The sequence below is a fragment of the Schistosoma haematobium genome, chromosome 2, assembly GCF_000699445.3.
Source record: "Schistosoma haematobium chromosome 2, whole genome shotgun sequence".
Lineage (NCBI taxonomy): Eukaryota > Metazoa > Platyhelminthes > Trematoda > Strigeidida > Schistosomatidae > Schistosoma > Schistosoma haematobium.
Genome location: NC_067197.1, coordinates 13,585,259 through 13,603,887, shown reverse-complemented (window position 1 = coordinate 13,603,887; position 18,629 = coordinate 13,585,259). Strand labels below are relative to the sequence as shown.

Sequence of the window (18,629 nt, the reverse complement as noted above, 5' to 3'; positions counted from 1 at the left end):
TTCATTGATAAGAACATGAAGCCAAAAATGCCAAAACCACAAACAATTACAGTAGAAAAGAAAACTTTGTACATGAACATCGATTTCAAAGGTGATAGAGCCGCACATATCTTAAAGAGGAGAATTTCGGATTCTTTAAAAGGAACATTCTTCGCAGCAACATTGCGAATATTATTCTCCAGCCGATCACTGTTCACCAATAATCTGAAAGATAAATTATCGCATCTGACCAACTCAATGTGCATTTACCAATTTACCTGCTCTTGTGAAGCTAGGTATATAGGCCGTTCGATGCGTACTTTATCCAAAAGAATTCAAGAACATTGTCCGGCGTGGCTAAAAAGAGGAGGCAACGGCTCAATAAGAATTTCTATAATGGAACACCTTGTGAACACAGGTCACTCAATCAAGACAGACTCTGCGTTCAAGGTCATCTACAAGGTAAGTAGAAGCCTTCCTAAGACAGTTAGACTGCATCTTCTTTATATTGCCGAGGCAATAGCCATACATTTTGAAAAACCAGAATTATGTGTACAAAAGAGACTGGTACAACCTCTTCTTCTACCATGGTCTTAATGTATTAAAAAAAATTTTTCTATTTCTTCATACTCTTGTTCCCTTACAGCCACCTGCTTCACCTTCCATCTTCCCTTCAAATCTTCTACCCCCAACCGGTTTGTTTTTATTTCCGCGATCATTCCGATCACATTTCATCTCTGTTTCAACATTTTATTTTATCATGCTGAACCATCCTTACCCAATGAATACTTCAGCCATTAATTATCAAACGATTATTCAACTTTCCTTGTTTAAAAATTTTTTTTACCTTTATTTAACCTTACTGTCACCATGTATAACAGAAGTTTATTATCAGTATATATATATTTGCGATTGTACAGCTTTGAAAATGAATTCAACGAAAAGAGAACTGTTCATTGAACTAATCTTTCTTAACTGATTAATTGTAGCAGAAAATGCTTATGTTGTGTTCCGCATCATATTTTCATTTATTCGTTCGTAAGTTGTGTAGATTGCGACAAAATTATGTATCGACTCAAAATAAAATACAGATGAATTTCCAAATGTAGGTTGGTAAACAACTTTCAATCACACTTTTTGTGTGCGAAGGTTACTAACACTATATACAATCCTAACTAAATATTGGTGAGGTTGGATTCGATCTATTAATGTGACAACTTTAAACAGTTATTTTAGACACTAAATTGCCGCTTCATAATAAAATACAAATATAAAATAAAGAAAAGGAAGGCGTTGTATGATAACAAATTCAAGAGTATTTCGCCACTAAAACGGATCTTTTGCCATATCACCACCAACAACTTCCATTTATGTTACAGACATTAACCAATTTGTCCACAGCTACCGAAAGGTCTCGAATTATCAATTGACGATTTTATAGAATAATACCATTTCTCAATGTGGGCACCACTAGTCAATAAAACGAGTGACACATTGCGCTAGTTGACGGGTGAACGTGCGTAACATTTAAAAATGGCAGTAAAATCGCAATAATTATAACAGTCTAATATGTACTCATTTTATTTCAGCTATATGCAATTCAAAATAGATGCAAAATATCTATTTACCTCATTGGACTGTAGCAAAACATATTGACTTCAATATGAAGCAATCAAAGACGAAAGTTTTATTTATAGTGGAAAGATTCGGTTAAACTAGAAGACATCTGACCCACAAATTTGAGTATAAGCGCATCTCACTTAATTCACAACATTTTCTCGCTTTTCTAATGAACAGCAAATTCGTTTACAGTGAGAAAAATTACCTATTAATCAATACATCAAAACTTTGATGGTCATAATCAGCTACTATTGAAAGCGAGGAATAGATAAGTGTTGTTGGCTTTTTTATAATTGGAGTTGTTTGTTTGGAAGTACCACCCTTGACATAAAAATCAACTATTATAATACTTTTTAATAATACCAGTTGAGCAAACGAGTATACAACATTCATGTTGTATGCGGTGAAGTCACATTTCCCAAGGTTGTTGATTAGAAGTAGTAGTAGTAGTAGTGTGATGGACACTTCTCACAAGATTGTTTGTAAGTAGTATGTAGCGGAACGTGGCTTCAAATTTTTGCAACAATTGTCGGGTAAAGTGAAAAAGTTTCGGTGCATTGAAAGCACTGAGTTGGCAGGACTTTTTGAGGCCAGTTGAGAGGAGATATCAGACTGCAGATCATACCGAAAGATGCAAATAGACGATTGAAGGTCATGTATAATGTGTTATATGAACACTTTGTAACTTCTCACAGTAAATACATTCTCCCAGCCCATTGTCGTGTCTTATACCATTATCACTATTATTGTTTAATTCATTTTTACTATAATTTGTTTTTTTTTTATGTGCTTTCATTTTGTTTGTGAAAATCATTCATGCTCGGTGGGTATTTCACTTCCCTTGAACCTAATTAATAATCAATTTTTGAAAACTCTAAAAAACTTCTATCTGTTAAATAAAATTCACTGTTTCACATCAATTATTATCGTTTGTCAGATTATATATATATATATATATATATATATATATATATATATATATATATTGATTCAGTAGCATGGTTCTTAATGTAATCTAACGCCTAGTTTTGACGTCACAACTTGTTCATAATTCAAAGTATAGGACAAAAGTATTTCTTCGTCACCGTTGTAGTAATAAGTGAATTTATGGTCTCTTTCGACGTTTGTGTGTCTATTTATGAATGTCAAATTTAGCTTTGTTGCTAAAATACCAGTAAAATGCATTGTGCGTAAATATATTGTTGAATTGGTCTAAATATTTCAACTCTGATATTTAAGCGGGTATGATTCTAAGTTTCTTCTTTTACACTCACCAGAACATCTTGATTGCTCGTATTTTCAGTGGTTTTGTATCATTACAGTTCCTTTTTATCTATATTAAAATCATCGAGTTATTTGAATTAATATCAAATGAAAAAACGAACTGTCTTACAGCAAAATCACATCAGTACAATATGGGTTTAGACTGTTTACAACATTTTCAACACATCTACTGAGTGTATCTCACTCAAAACTTTTAATCATCTTTTCATTCATTCAGTGTGCGAACAGTATGTAATACGGTATGCTTTTCATTCAAGATTTCATTCCAAGTCCCAACTTCTATCATAGTTATTTTTCATCGGTGATATTCAGCTTGAGCGCTACGCTGACATGTTCATAAGAGACAGTTGTGGCTTGGTCCAAACGCTTGAAATGAAATTTTTGATGAAAATCATACCTTATTATGCAGCACTCACTCATTAATTCAAGTGGTTAGGTACGACATAGTACTGAACATTAAAAATATTGCTGTTAACCTCAGCCTTTAAATTGTCTCATAATTTTCAAATATATATATATATATATATATATATATATATATATATATATATATATATATATATATATATATATAATTGTTATTATTAATGGCTTTATTCAATATTATATTTTGATACAATATAGAATTCTCAGCACAGTGTATTTCAACAAGTTACTTACGCAAAAAACAGTAACAAAGACAAAAAAGGTAAAAAAACCCCGAAAAACTGTACAACTTTTCAAATTAAGGACATGTTAAGAATACAGGTTATTGACTAGGTTAACTCTAACAACCTGTTCGTCACAGAGTATATTTACTAGGTAAGGTATTATAGAACTTTTATACTTTTGCTTGCGTGCATGGATTTTAATGTAATTATGTCTCGTTCTACCAGAAGATATACAAGGAGAAAGATAAGAGTAAAGGGGATTGTTAGTATCTGATAAAATAACACCTGGCAGGAGTTTGCATGACTTTCGATGTCTATCCACAACCATATTAATTACGACCTCGAAAGATTCACCACACACCTTGCTAACTGCCTTCAGCACTCTCCGCAATACAACAAAGTCTTTTCTCAAAGGCCCGGGAAAGAATAATGGAGAACAGTAAAGAATAATAGGTAATATGCAAGAATTGACAAATTGTAAGAGTAAATGACGAGTAATCCCAAGAGCATGCAATCTCTTTATGTAATAGGTCAAACGGAAAACCTTTTTTGATAACAATAAAACGTGGGAAGACCAAGAGAGATCAAAGGAAAGGGTAATGTCAAGGTAATTGACCTTCGACACTGTGTTTATCAAAGAGTCTCCAAATGGTGTTTAGATTCCGTTCATGTCTCATGCTAAAGTTAACAGCTTGGCATTTAGACGGATTAAGTATTAGACCATTACCAACAGACCAACAATCAATACGAGACAAAAACTCATTGATTTCTATGGGATGTAAAGAGGAAGAGATAGTCATACATACAGTGAGATCATCTGCATATATCACAAAAGTGTTTTCTGTGGAAGATGGCAGATCATGCAGAAAAAAAAGAAAAAAGAAGAGGTGAAAGAACAGCTCCTTGTGGTACACCTTCATGAGACAATAGAAACTCTGAACACTTTCCTCCAAATATAGTGTACTGTTCCCTTCCAGAGAGGTAGGAACATAGCCAGTTGGTTATCCAGCTGTCAGTGTTGACGCTGAATAACTTGTTACTTAAACGTTGTCTTGGTACAGATTCAAAAGCTGAAGTATAGTCCAGAAAAGCGCATCGAACATACTTCTTACCCTTTTCTAAGTTGAACACTATATTGTGATGCAGAACAGCAACAGCATCTAAGGTGCTTCTTTTGCATCTGTAAGCAAACTGGTACGGATCAATATGCTCTTTTATCGCAGGCTGAAGTGGAAGTATTAATAATTTTTCCATTGTTTTGAGGAAGGGTGAAGTTATTGCAATAGGTCTAAATTTCACGTTCTTATCACCAGATACTTTCTTGGGTACAGGGATTATCTTCATCTTTCTCCACAATTTTGGTATGAGATTAGATGAGAAGGATCTGTTAAAAATAGTCGTGAATGGATAACATAGAACGTCAGCACATTTTTTTAAAAAGGAGGTTTGGGATACCATCAGGTCCCAAACATTGGGATGAATTAAGTGACTGGAGACATCTTCGAACATCAGTTTCAGTGAAACTAGGAACACAGCTATTCTTCAAACCTGTGGATAAAGGGAGCATCACATCAGATGACTGACGTACAAAAGACTTATTTATTTTATTATTTATTTATTTGAACACATAAATATTGGTACAAGAGAGCGCCAATATATATGCGCCACACAAAACAATGAGAATTCGAAGAGAAATAGAAAAAAAACAATAACGAAGAGATTGGTGTAAGGTTGTGTGGTAGTAATCAGGGAACGCAAAGGTACAATCGGAAGAAATCTTTCAGGTAAGGGAGACACAACCACTTTTTATGAAGAAAGTAAAAGAAGGTTACAACAGGATCGCCACTGGCTTCTATTCTGAGTCATATCTGATAACGTCTCTAGCCACTGTGTTGCACCATCTCTCAGACCCCAACCAGGGAGTCGTGAAGGACCGACAGAAGCCAGTCCTTTGCAGCTTTCTTTCATGCCACGACACCATGTCATGCACTGACCACCTCTCCGCTTCTTACAACCAGTCCCAGAGTCGGCAAATAATTCACGACGTGGAATTCTCTGGGACGACATTCGGAGAACATGTCCAAGCCACCGAAGTCGGTGTTTCAAAATGGTGACACCAATTGAATTATCATCTCTGTGCCCGAACACACGATGCCGAACCTCTTCATTACTGACATGGTGTTGCCACTGAATGTCAGCAATCCTTCGGAGACAGCGATGATCGAACACAGAGAGTCGTCTAACGTCCTCAACTCGGAGAGGCCAGGTTTCACAAGCATAGAGCAGAACTGCTCTCACCGACGCGTTGTAGATCCGACCTTTTACAGCCAGACTAACATCACGAAGGCGCCAAAGGTGGCCCAGATTGGCATAAGCCGCTCTGGCTTTCACTATACGTGCGTTGATCTCATCATTCACACCCCCACCAGCACTTATGCAGCTACCCAGATACACGAACTTCTCGACTACGTCTATCTGCTCACCATCCAGGGTGAGTACAGGATTAGAATCCTGCCAGTCTTGTAGAAGTACTTTGCACTTCGAAGGTGCAAAGCACATACCATACCTACGGACACTGATTACCAACTGATTAAGTGCGGATTGCATGCCTTGGGCATTATCGCACAGTAAGACAATATCGTCCGCATACTCAAGGTCGAGAAGTCTTTCTCCAGGCAACAGATCCACACCACCATTACTTACATCCATCAGAGCAGTTTCCAGAATGTCATCGATGGCAAAGTTGAAGAGGAATGGTGAGATTGGGCAACCCTGCCTAGCCCCACTGCTCGAATGGAACAATGGAGAGAGGTGGTTGTATGTCCTCACTCTGCCTGAGGTGTTTTTATATAGGGCTTTTAGGATGTTATTGAACTTCTCAGGCACACCCTTCTTCAATAGACAATCCCAGAGAACAGTCCTGTCCAACAAATCGAAGGCAGTCAAGAAATACTACGACTGTTGGCCTTTGATAAGTATGGCGGTGTTCTAACATTTGGCGAAGGGTGAGGATATGGTCAATACATCCTCGACCAGAACGAAAACCAGCCTGCTCCTCTCGAGTCAATCTTTCTCGGGTTTTGAACAACCTACGAAGTATGACGGAAGACAATAGCTTGGACGCAATCGGAAGTAAACTTATCCCCCGATCGCTGTTACAGGAACGACGTGAACCCTTTTTAAAGATAGGGACAACTATCTACTCATTCCATGACGTTGGTACACTCTCTAGTTCCCAAACCTTTGTAAACAACGTCGTCAATTCCTTAGTCAAAAAGTCACCACCATCTTTAAAAAAGGCCGGAGGTAAGTCATCTGGGCCATGTTATTTGTAACGCTTCAAGAGTTGGAGTTCCTTGCGGACTTCCGCCTCGTTTGGTGGATCAGTCGTCACCGGCCATGGAGGGTAGGACAGTCTGACCGATGTTGCCGGAGCAGCAGGCCAGTTGAACTGCCCTTCAAAAATTCTGCCCATCGTCCAAGACGTCGATGGATGTTAGTGATTGGCATCCCATCATCCTCGCAGATTGTTTCACTCACACCAGACTTCTTGCTGCCAGTGGCTCGGATGAGTTGGAAGCGCTTCCGGTAGTTACCAGATGCAGTTGCTGCTTCCAGCTCATTAGCACGCTTCGACCACCAGGCTTCTCGGTCCTTACGCAAGCTTTGCTCAATTTCAGTACGTAACATCCTTCGTTTGTGGTCAAACTCACGGTCACCCGAAGTAGACCGACGGGCTTCAATGAGTTGTAAGGAACCTGCAGAAACCCAGTGCTTATATGCGGGACGTTTCGCGAACCCACAACTGACTGTACCCACCATTTTTATGGCGTCATGCAATTGCAACCAATGCTCATCTATACTTTTCGGTGGAGTGGTAACTAGCCTAGAAACTAGCTCGGTTCGATACTTACTTGCAACAGAAGTTGCAACCAGCTTGCTAATATCAATCCGTTGATGGCGGTCACTTCGTTGTCCACTGAAAAGTAAGGCAAGATTGGCGCAGACCAGGGCATGATCAGAGTTCAGATAGGTACTTCAAAAGGAGCGGCAGTCTTGTACACAACCACGCCAGCGGTAGCTGATCGCGATGTGATTAATCTGAGTCCACGCTTGTGATGCAAAGGGAGGACGCCAGGTGGCACATCGGCGATGACTGTGCCGAAAGTTAGTGCTAGCCAGAAACAGGTTGTGGTCTGTGCAAAGTTGCAGTAGACGGTCCCCGTTATCTGACCTGCGACCAACAAGTCCCCATCGGCCACCTAAACGACTCTCTTCTGTGCCTAGACCCCGACCTGAGCATTCAAGTCTCCGGCTAGTACTACAATATCTGTCGAACGCACTTTCTGGAGAAGAACAGATAACTGGTGGTAAAACTCATCCTTGATTGCATCAGGGCTGCAATCTGTCGGGGCATAGGCGGAGATGACGAAAAGACATAGTTTCTCACGCCGATTTCTTCTCACTTTGATGGAACTTTCTAATCTAACAACACATAACCGACTGTTAATGGGGATCCAATCGACTAGTGCTGCCTCAGCTCTAGCGCTTAGTGCGACACCAACGCCAGCAAGACCAGACGAAGATGCCACAGGGTCCCCGGATAAGCGCACGTAAAACAAGCTTTTCGAAGCGACAGATGGAGAGCGAATTAGTAGTACTTCACCAGAGTCTTGAATACGGGTCTCGGATAGACAGCAGACATCAATATTAAGACTTTTCAAAGACATAGCCAGCCCTATCTGTTTTCCGACCTGCATAAGTGTGCGAACGCTGAAGGCAGCCAGTTTGAATGGTGCACGTGGTTTCAGAAAAACTGCTTCAGTACTCATATTCGGTGGTAACATACCATTTTCAACCGGCCAGTGACTCGAGAACGTTTAGATAGAGTCGAATTTCCACCAAAGACCATCCGCTGTATAAGTATAAAAGAGGGTGAATAATGTGGAAAATAATAATAATAATAATAATAATAATAATAATAATAATAATAATAATAATGACAATAATAGTAGTAATAATAATAATAGTATTAATAATGACAATAATTGTAATGATAATAATTTGAATCAATGGATTGATTTTCGAAGCGAGAAAAGTAATTTCCATAGATATAAAGAGTTCATCATTTGTGTGTGGGCTGTGATACTGCCCGGTGCACAAACCGAAGCAGGTGGTTATCTTAGGGGGCCACTCCCCGAGCCTTTGACCTAAAGGTCTAACCCACAAGGCAGTGGAGCATCGTAAGGAGATGCAGTCCCATGGTAGCCGGTGACCGAAAATTGGTTCATACGCCATTTGTTCCCACAGGATACTGGAGCCCATGTGCACCATTGATTTGTGATCCGGTTAAAGCGCCGGACGTACGAAATACTTATTTAAGTCACAATCACTCAGCTGGTTATCACTCCTAATTTGTCTGTCACCCGTAAGCTCTTTAAAGAGTTTCCACATACTTGGAGAGTTTTTGCAAGACAAGAGTTTTTGAGTAAACATAGAGTTGAGACGTCTAATCTCTAGGTTTATCAGACCATTTAGCTTACGAACTTCATTAGAGTTTTTCTCATTGTATATTCTTTCTTCCACCCTCCGTAGTCGTTTTAGTTGTGAAGATGTAAGTCGATCAAAATGGTTTTAGTGGGACAACAAATATCAAAGCAGAATTTAAGGTAATTAGTGATAACATCAGTAGTGATTTCCAGTGAGTCATCTGTAAATAATTCCCAGTTAGTCGTATGAAACATGTTATTCAGATTTTGGATATTTTCTTCTGAGTAATTCCTGTATTTGACTTTCTTGGTTTGATGTAAGAGTGTACTCTTCCCATGCTTTCCATATACTTTAGGTAGAACACGAATTATACAGTGATCCGAGCTAGACAATGGAGCACGTTTACGAGTCACATATATACCCACATCATTAATGGAAACAAAGTCTAAATGAGCATCCAAACGGGTAGGAAAATCTGCTACATTTTGGTGACTTAGCGACGTAAGGAAGCTACAGTCACATGGATTGAAATCACCACATACAACTGAAAGTGAATCACTGAAGGCAGTAACAGCGAACTCAGTGAATTCATCAGCGAAAACAGATAGCGTAGATGATGTGCAGTCTAGAGTCACGTAGATATTGGTAACATAAACATATATGTATTTATTCAGATGTTTAGGATGACATCTTAGAGTTAGACAGTCGATAAAGTCATTTGAAAACTTGTAACACACAAAAGTAGATCGACACCAGTTCACGCTTACAAAAGTAGCTACACCGCCGCCACACCTCTTTTTATTGTTTGATCGATTCGACTGATATTATTTGTCTTGCTAATATTTCATCTCACCATGTTTGCTGTGGTATGACAACCTTAAACTGAAACACATTTGTGGCATGCTCTATTTTAACTATTATCAGCTTATTTAATCAAACACCATAACGATTTTGTAAAAATGACAATGTAAATTTTATCATTTATGTTATTTGGAAAAAATTCGTTTTCAATACTATTAATGTTCGAAGCAACCCATGACAGTTAAGTGGTTAGTAGCCGTGGATTGTTTAAACATCACGTATTTGGGCGTAGTGGCTTAAAAATCAGTGTATTTGTTTATCAGTCGTTAGGTTTGTGTACTGTGGTTCCCAGTTAGCCTCTGTGAACATCCACACTGAAATACACGTACATCCAACAATTAATAACTTTTTCTATACATAAAACAACTTATTGAGAATGTGTAAAATACAAAAGGGGGAAAATTAGAAAATAGTTTCAATATTTTGGGAAAAAACGTTCTTTATACCTTTGCATCCAAAAGAAGTTTGTATAACCACTCTCGCTACCTTGGCTTTGGTATAGGAGTAAGTTTGTAGCTGGGCTCTAATGAAACCCTTCCCTTAAAAAGAAACTGAAATTACTTTCTAATTTCTCCCACTTTTGTATCTTACCTATTCTCAAACCTTATCCTTTAATTCTTACATAACTACTATAACAACTATATTATAACTATATTGCGTAATTCCGTTGTTTTTTACATTTTTATTCTGTATAGATTGCACAATTATACTCATTTGATTCATCAAATAGTTCATTTATTCCTCACTTGAAATCTGAACCAATATGTGAAGCAGATTCAAATTACAATTCAATACATTCATTAAGTTTAGATTTATGTCATGGTAACATAAGTAATACAATTTTAGAACCGGTTACACATTTTGATCCATTAATCGCATCTGTTATGCAATCATCAAATCAACATTGTCAACAACACCATCGACACGAACAACAATTACATCAACGTTACCAAGACCAACAACAAAACCAACAACATCTATATCATCAACCACAACGTTCTTTACTGAATCACAGCGGGAAGTCATCTTCAAAAACATTAGATTTATTTACACCACCAATAATTGGCTTAGATATAGATGAATTTCAATTTGATGATGTCCCCATGGAATAAAAATGCTACAACTAATTAGTAGCGTTAGTAACAAAGGTGCATAGATTTACCGATTCACTGTCTAACTATTCTTATTTTCTACTTTTAATGTATAAAAACTAATTATCATATAACCTTTTAGAAATATTTTAGTTTAGTATTTTCACTCTTCTATTCTTTTATGTTCTTATTCATCGTCAAATAAATTGAGTTGATCTTTTTCTCTCTCGAAAAAGTGAATAAAAAAGCACCGTTTCATTTTTTTGTTTGTCATTAACTTTTCTGTTTGTATGTCTACTTACTACCATATTCGTTGTGCTTGTGGTTTTAAGGTATGCGCGTACCTGTTTGCATCTTTTCTCTGTGTCTGTCTGTATTTTCTTTCTACTTGTTTTTCTTCATATTTATGATTTTGGAAATACACACACACAGATGACAGTATGTTTAGGAAAGGATATGGATCATGCATTAGTTTCATTTATCATTATTATTTACTTTAAGTGATATTTCATGGTAGGCACAATTTAGCGCCACATCTCATTTAAACAATGGGATTTGATGGCTGTTTTATTTCTTCTATACAAAAATATAAAAAGACAATTGTTAGCATTTTCCCTCCTCACCTACACTCTGGTTACTATTCACAGCAATTATTATTATTCTAGTCGTATATATACATATTATTCACATTGCTTATAAAAATATGTGCCTTTTTGTACGATTGACTATTAATTTATATTTACATTTTCATTTTGTCAAAATGGATGATGTTAACGTTGGAATATTTCCTGTATTTATCTTGTTCACATTTTGTAGAAAATCTCTTGCTTCAGATTAGAAGTAGATTTCATTCAATTAGAAAATTACCCACAACAGTCCACATTGACATCATTATATTTTTTTTTGTATCCTGATATTCCTTGAGCTGGATCTTTCTTGATGGGTTTTTTCCTTCCCTTAATTCTTTTTACGCTATCTGCACACTAACAATTTGTGTTGTTTCTTTATTGTTGTTATAATCATGTTTCATTTTATTTTCTCATCACTGGCTTTCTTTTCAATGAATGATAGGTTCTTATTAAACAGCGTAGATATTTTACGCGGTTGTTTGTTTGATATTCCAGTTTTGCACTGAGTAGTTCTTGTTTGTATGTGTTCCATCTATAACTACTGTTGTTCTCGTTTATTGAGATATACATATACTCATAAGTTCATTTTGTCATGCTATCCCTTCCCAGGAATAATAAACCAGTAATGAAAAACAGACCGATATGTGTATCGTAAAAGTGCATAAAACTACTTCCTTCTTAAGATATCTATCATCCACTATGATTTTGTCGTCAAAGTAGTCTTTTTTCGTAAACAATTTCACTTAGCTACTTGTATAGTCACTTTTTAAACAAAAATCAATAAATCTCCAGTCTTTCTTTTTTTCCCATCAAAATTTCTATTTTTCCTTATTTTTGCTATTATACCAACTCGTGAGGAGACATGTCGTCTTTTCGGCGCCATTAATCTTTATTTTTATTTAAACAAAGTTGATTTACTACACTTTACTCTATTTCCGTGCATATTGAGAATTCGCGAAAAAACCTAAAAAGAAGGATGCTTTTCACAAAAAGAGATTTGTTGTACAATGAAGATTTACTAGCGTTTACACAATTAATTATGGGCATTAACTTAACGTTCTTTTTCTCTTTGTGTTTTCTATTTCCTTACATGGTTCTACTTTTCATCTGGATAAATAACTGACGATAAGAATAATGAATAGTCATCAGTTAAATTGTTGTTCACTTATCTATATCATCATCATATTATTATTATTTCTGCTTTTTTTCCGTCCTAGATTTTCAGAACATATAAAAGAATATATTACAATTTCATATATCGTTATTTATTTATGAAGATTTGATCAGGAATAAATGATTCATTTAATAATGGTGTCTTTGGTGATTATCTGTCACAGATTATATATACTGGGTTTCCTTAAATCTTTCTACTTTATTTTTACTTCATTGCTTGTTGACTCCATTGAGTTTTCCCTATTTCTTACATATATACATACATACACACTTGGACGTTGAAATAAATGCAATAAATTCACACATACATTGCTAATCAGCTAAATAATGAAATCTCTTCGATTCTCTCTCTCTCCCTCCCTAACGTCATTTTTCATTATGACTGTATATCATAGTCTTATTATAATCTGTATAGTTTTGGATTCACATTACATCCATAAAGAATGTTGTTTCACTGATTCTATTTGTGTACATCATCTACTTCTTTCCACTTATTCTGGTTGTGTGCTTTTGTGCATAGCACACTACACAATCATAAATCGAATCCCAATCAGCTTTCCTCACTTTTCTATTTTGGTATTTGTTTTTCACCACCTCATTTTTACTCGTTTTTTCCAAAGATCTTTTTTCATTGCTTTAATTGAAATTCTTATTGTTACTACCATTATTGTGTTTGTTTATGTTTACGTCGACATTTTCTATTTCTTTGAACTTGAGATTTGCGTGTCTAGTTGTTATTTTTCATCGTCTTGGCATTTTCCCCTCCATTTGTTCTTATGTGTCTCTGTCACTTACATTTTTTTTATTTTCATTTTTATTGCTTTTTATATTTTACGGAGAAAAAAATCAGCCATGAAATAAAGAAACTTTTGCGTGCGTTTGCCTCTTTACTTCATAGTAATATATTATATATAAAATGGGTTATTATCAGAGTTGATTGGTTTCATTTGGAAGCAAATCAATGTTAACTTATTGTGTTTTTTGAGGCTGTAACATGTCACAGCAATTTAGCATCTGGGAGGTTCAGTCATTGGAAGAGGTGACAATCAAATCTTCCGTTTAACAAATCTTACTGAATTTAAGTTGACTGTATCTCCGATATCGTAAAATGTTATGTATGAAATCAAAATAAGCTTCAATCTTGTTTTCTATTAAAGCTTTGCATCTTCAATCCACGAACTTGCCAAACTTCTTTGTTCGACTTTTATTTCCAGAATAGTTCAATAATTTCGTTTTGGAAAGTTGCATTAACTCGTCACGATGGTCAACATTTTGGAACAGTTGGAACTCAAAGGGATCCCAATGGATGACATCTCTACATGATTGGTGGGGGTTCACAATTCTACTAGTTTATGATTCTACCGCAAAAAGGATTGTTCAGACAATAATAGTCTGTAATTTTATATCCACTCTCAAATCTCATTTCATTTGTCACCTTTGAGCTTTAAGGCAGAAAGCTTTTTGGTACTGTTGGTAGTTCCAGATTTACTTCAGTATGTATATGTAGTTGATAAAATTGACGAATATCCATTTTATGAATAGTTCCTTGTAGGTAACGTCTCTATAGAAGATAAGCTTTGTGAAAACAATTATCTGATTAGATTTATTCTATACTGTATTGAGGGAAGGCTCAAAAATATCGATATATTGACTTAAAGAGATCAGTTTTTTGTCGTCACCTAATTCTCTCGTTCCTAGGACATCTGGAAAAGTGATGTTATTGTAAAACACTACAATAGACTGGAGAAATGCATATTTATTGAGAGAAGCTACTAAGTATTTACGTAATATACATGGCGTTCAGTCATCTGTTTGCACCTTCCGGTGCGTTCTGCAATCTGAACTTTCTTTTGACTTGCCTCGAAGTAGTCTACCGATGCCGTGCTTTTGATGCACTGGAACTCTTCAGTGTGTCCGACAATCGCTGCAACCTTGACGTCACGTTTGACTACACATCAATAAACATCCCTGTGAGTAGCGTACACTACACTACCATTTTCTTCCATCTAAAAATGTTCGTTTGATGCTGGCACTGAAAATTATCTGGTAATTTCAGTTTGTCATTTTTCTGAAACTATGGACGTATCGTTCACGTTGTAACAATAAGCTGTGTAGCTCACTATCTAATTTAGCCAGAAAGAAATAGCTAAAATTTGTATCTAGTAATAATTACATACAATTCCCAGTCTTGATGAAAATGATGGTTTATTCTCACCATGCATTTTGGCGTAAGCTTTTTTGCAGAAAGTATGTGGACTCCTATATGATAGATTATGCATTCATTTAAATGTGACTTTAATTTCGTTGATTTTCGCATTAACTCAGTGTGATTTATGTTTGTTTGTTCATAATAACATTAATTTGTAATAATTAATCTATCGTAATTTTTTATTCACTTGACTTTTGTTTAGTATAATACTTCATTGTGGTTTTGTGTTTAAATGACAATCGTTCAGTTTGGCAAGATCAACTGAATTTGATCGATAATATAACTGAATGAACTTGAAAGAAGATTAGTACTTCTAAGGTTTTCATCAATGAATCTTATAAAATTTACGTTTTGGAATAGTCAGGGTTAAACGAGAAAACTGTTGTATATTAGTTTAATGAACTGTTAGCATTGTAGCTGGTATCAGAAATCATATCAGGGTGAAATAAGGGTTTTTCTTATTTACTTTCAAATTTTTTCTTATTCTGTCAAGAAACTCAAAATTATACAGTACATTGTGTTTAATGAAGGATTTTTAAAAGTCCTATTAACTATTTTCTCAGTTGTATTTTAAGATCGATCCAATATGTCTAAGACTAAATGAATTGATAACTCACTTTTTTCTTGTAATTTTAATGATTGAATAATTATTGATTAAATCAACTTTACTTAAGCTTTGTTCCGGATCAGTTTTGAAGCTTAATCTTTTTATAGGAAAATATATCATACCGAACATACAATATATTCATTTTATTTACCTTTGACAGTTAACATTAAACGAAATTCTAATTGGATGACTGAAAACTAGCTCAAGATTTTTATGTGATAAAGCTTTTCAAAAACAAAAAAATTGAGATATTTTGTTCCTTTCCAAAATCGCCTTTTTACCATACCAGGTGGTTTTACTATTGTGTTATTTGATCTTTTGGCAGCTTAATTTTTGCCTAAGTGCACGCATTTCACTTTTTCCTAATTTGTAAGGATAAATGATTGTATGTTTATTAACTTAGGAGATAACTCATAACGCATAAATTTGTTAAACATTATCAGAAGTAGTGACCAGAAATTCGATAGAAATATCTTAAACTGTGGAAGGTCATATACTTTGAAAAGATTTCTGGTGGATAGCTGGTTTATTCTCCTCTAGTAGACATTATAAAGGAAACAGTAAACTGAATAAACCCCTATATCTTGAAAAAAACCTACCAATAATTAATTTACTAGTTAGCAAAGATAACATTTACAAGGGTTTTCATTATAGGTAGTTTAATTTGTGAAAATCTCTGTTTATATATTGAGTTTTTTTCTAATGTGTACTCTGAGTACAATATTCTGTGGGTGTAATCATGTAACATACATATTTCATAGAATTCATATTGTTTATGAATTTAAATAGAACTGGGGTGATAATTTGCTCGGAAAAAACCATTAATTTTATTATTTAATGCCTTTTGCGAATTTTTGTGTATTGTTTTACAACTTGAATTGAATTAACAAAATATCATCATCGGATTGAAAGATAACATGATCTTACATAATGGAAATTATTGGTTGTGTAATATATATATATATATATATATATATATATATATATATATATATATATATATATAACATGTAATCACATTTTAAGGAGTAGTAATCATATCAGTTATATTTGTTAGCTATAAGCAATTTTTATTTTATTTTAATTGAACACAAACATTAATACGAAGGGACACCAAATACATATGTGCCACACAATGAGGCCAGTAGCAGTTAACATTGATTTGTGTGAGGGCTATGATACTGTGCGGGTGCTCAAACCGAAGTAGGTGGTTTTCTTAGGTGGCCACACCACGAGCTTTTGACCTAGAGGTCTAATCCACAAGGCATTTGAGCAACGTTAAAAGATGCAGTCTCATGATAACCGGTCACCAACGATAGGTTCATACCCCATTTGTTCCTTCAGGAACCTTGGAGCTCATGTACACCATTGGTTTGAAATCAGGATTTTCCAACTCCCTTAGGTGGACCATCTGTGTCCACCAACACAGTTAAAGCACTGGACATTCGCTTTTCGTCCTCAATTTCGTAGACAACACCCACACTGTGAGAAGGCAGTGAGTAAGACATCTCTGGCAGTGATTGTATGCACGTGGCCATGTGAGAACATCTTGAGAGGGAGGGTGGACTCTCTCCACCCTTAGTCGTACCAGAGTATTTGGGGGCGCTTAATTTTATGATATCACATATACCTATATTTGTTCAGTAAAATATTGATTAATTAATGCCAAGCATTACTCAGTCTAATGGATACAAATCTAACTATTAATTAGTGTAAATCATATAGAAATTCGTTATATTCAGATATCCATTTTAGGTATCAAGTAAATTCCCATACAATGTCTTTATATTTTTACTCGCATCTTCCGATTCACACTTTTCCTATTTAAGTATCAAGACATATTTAAAGATACAAAGACTACCTCTTTGTTTTTAAAAGGAGTTATGTAACTAATTACATACAGAATCCAATTATAAAGGTTTTACGGAAAATTCGTTTATTTAATTAAAATCAAATGATATTTATGAACTGAAATATAAATGATAAGTTTCATTCATTTATACAAAGATATACACGGATAAATTCCTAAATATTTCCAACAACTTTTACAAAATAAAAAATTATCTCTTTTAACTCAATTTAAAATGGATTGGATTATCCGGTTGTTAATATTTTAGACTGAAATTTAATTAGTCTTAGTTGACCTTTGTGCACAATCCAACTATTCTATGATCTAGCGCGCGAGACTGATAAGTCCTGTGTTCGAATCTCGCGAGGCGCACTGCTGAGGAGTCCCACAATAGGACAAAGTGACCATCTGGTGCTTCTAGGTTTTCAATAGTAGTCTAGCTTCAATTGACTCATGATCTTAACTATTAAAATTACCATAATATCCACAAAACCTCTTCTGATATTCTATTTTAATTTTCTCTTTAATTAGTTAATACGTATATCATGTATAAATGAGTAAAAATAATTTCAATGGAAACAAAATATACTTTTTTATATGTGTGTAAATTATTGTGTTCTTAATGAAAAAAGAATGTAATCATGTGCTTATGACGATCGTTCATTTTTATTTAATTGTAACTAATCAATAAATAAATACCCAAGTTAAAGAAATTACCTCTAACCCCTGATATTTTTTCTGGTGTTACGTCACATGATCAATCTATTAAACGAGTTAATTAAATATGAACAGAAAGTTATTTTTCCAGCTTTATAATTATTGCTTGAATTTTATGTTGAACTGTTAAATGAAGTTTTTGTTGGATTGGAACTATGAGCTGAATGTTTTAATTATTAGGCTTCTATTATTTTTCTAGACAAAATCATCAACTGTTTCAAAAATAGGTCTTCCTTTTTTTTGAAATATGAGTTGAGGAGGTTATCAAGAGAGACAGTTAGAGCATAATCGTCAAACTATTCAACTCATCTAATACAACACCTTCAAATTCCTCATTTTGGGCTATGTCATACTTTTAGATCACTGAGTCAAAGTTCAAAACTCCATATTTCTTAAACTTCCATTTTACTAAGATTTAGATGACTGATCAGAAAATTGACTGGTTTAATATATGTGTATAAATTTCACTT

The 18,629-nt window shown here is 35.0% G+C and overlaps 1 protein-coding gene across 1 annotated transcript in view; it reads left to right on the top strand.

Annotated features, from left to right (window-relative positions):
• MS3_00010756 (uncharacterized protein) overlaps nucleotides 1–13,653 on the top strand; it is a 60,305-nt gene extending 46,652 nt beyond the window's left edge. Inside the window, exon 10 of the mRNA XM_051219152.1 lies at nucleotides 10,580–13,653. Within this exon, the coding sequence (XP_051067536.1) occupies nucleotides 10,580–10,996 (417 nt within the window). The 3' untranslated portion in view covers nucleotides 10,997–13,653. The remainder of the gene's footprint in view (nucleotides 1–10,579) is intronic.
• Nucleotides 13,654–18,629: the final 4,976 nt, after the last annotated feature.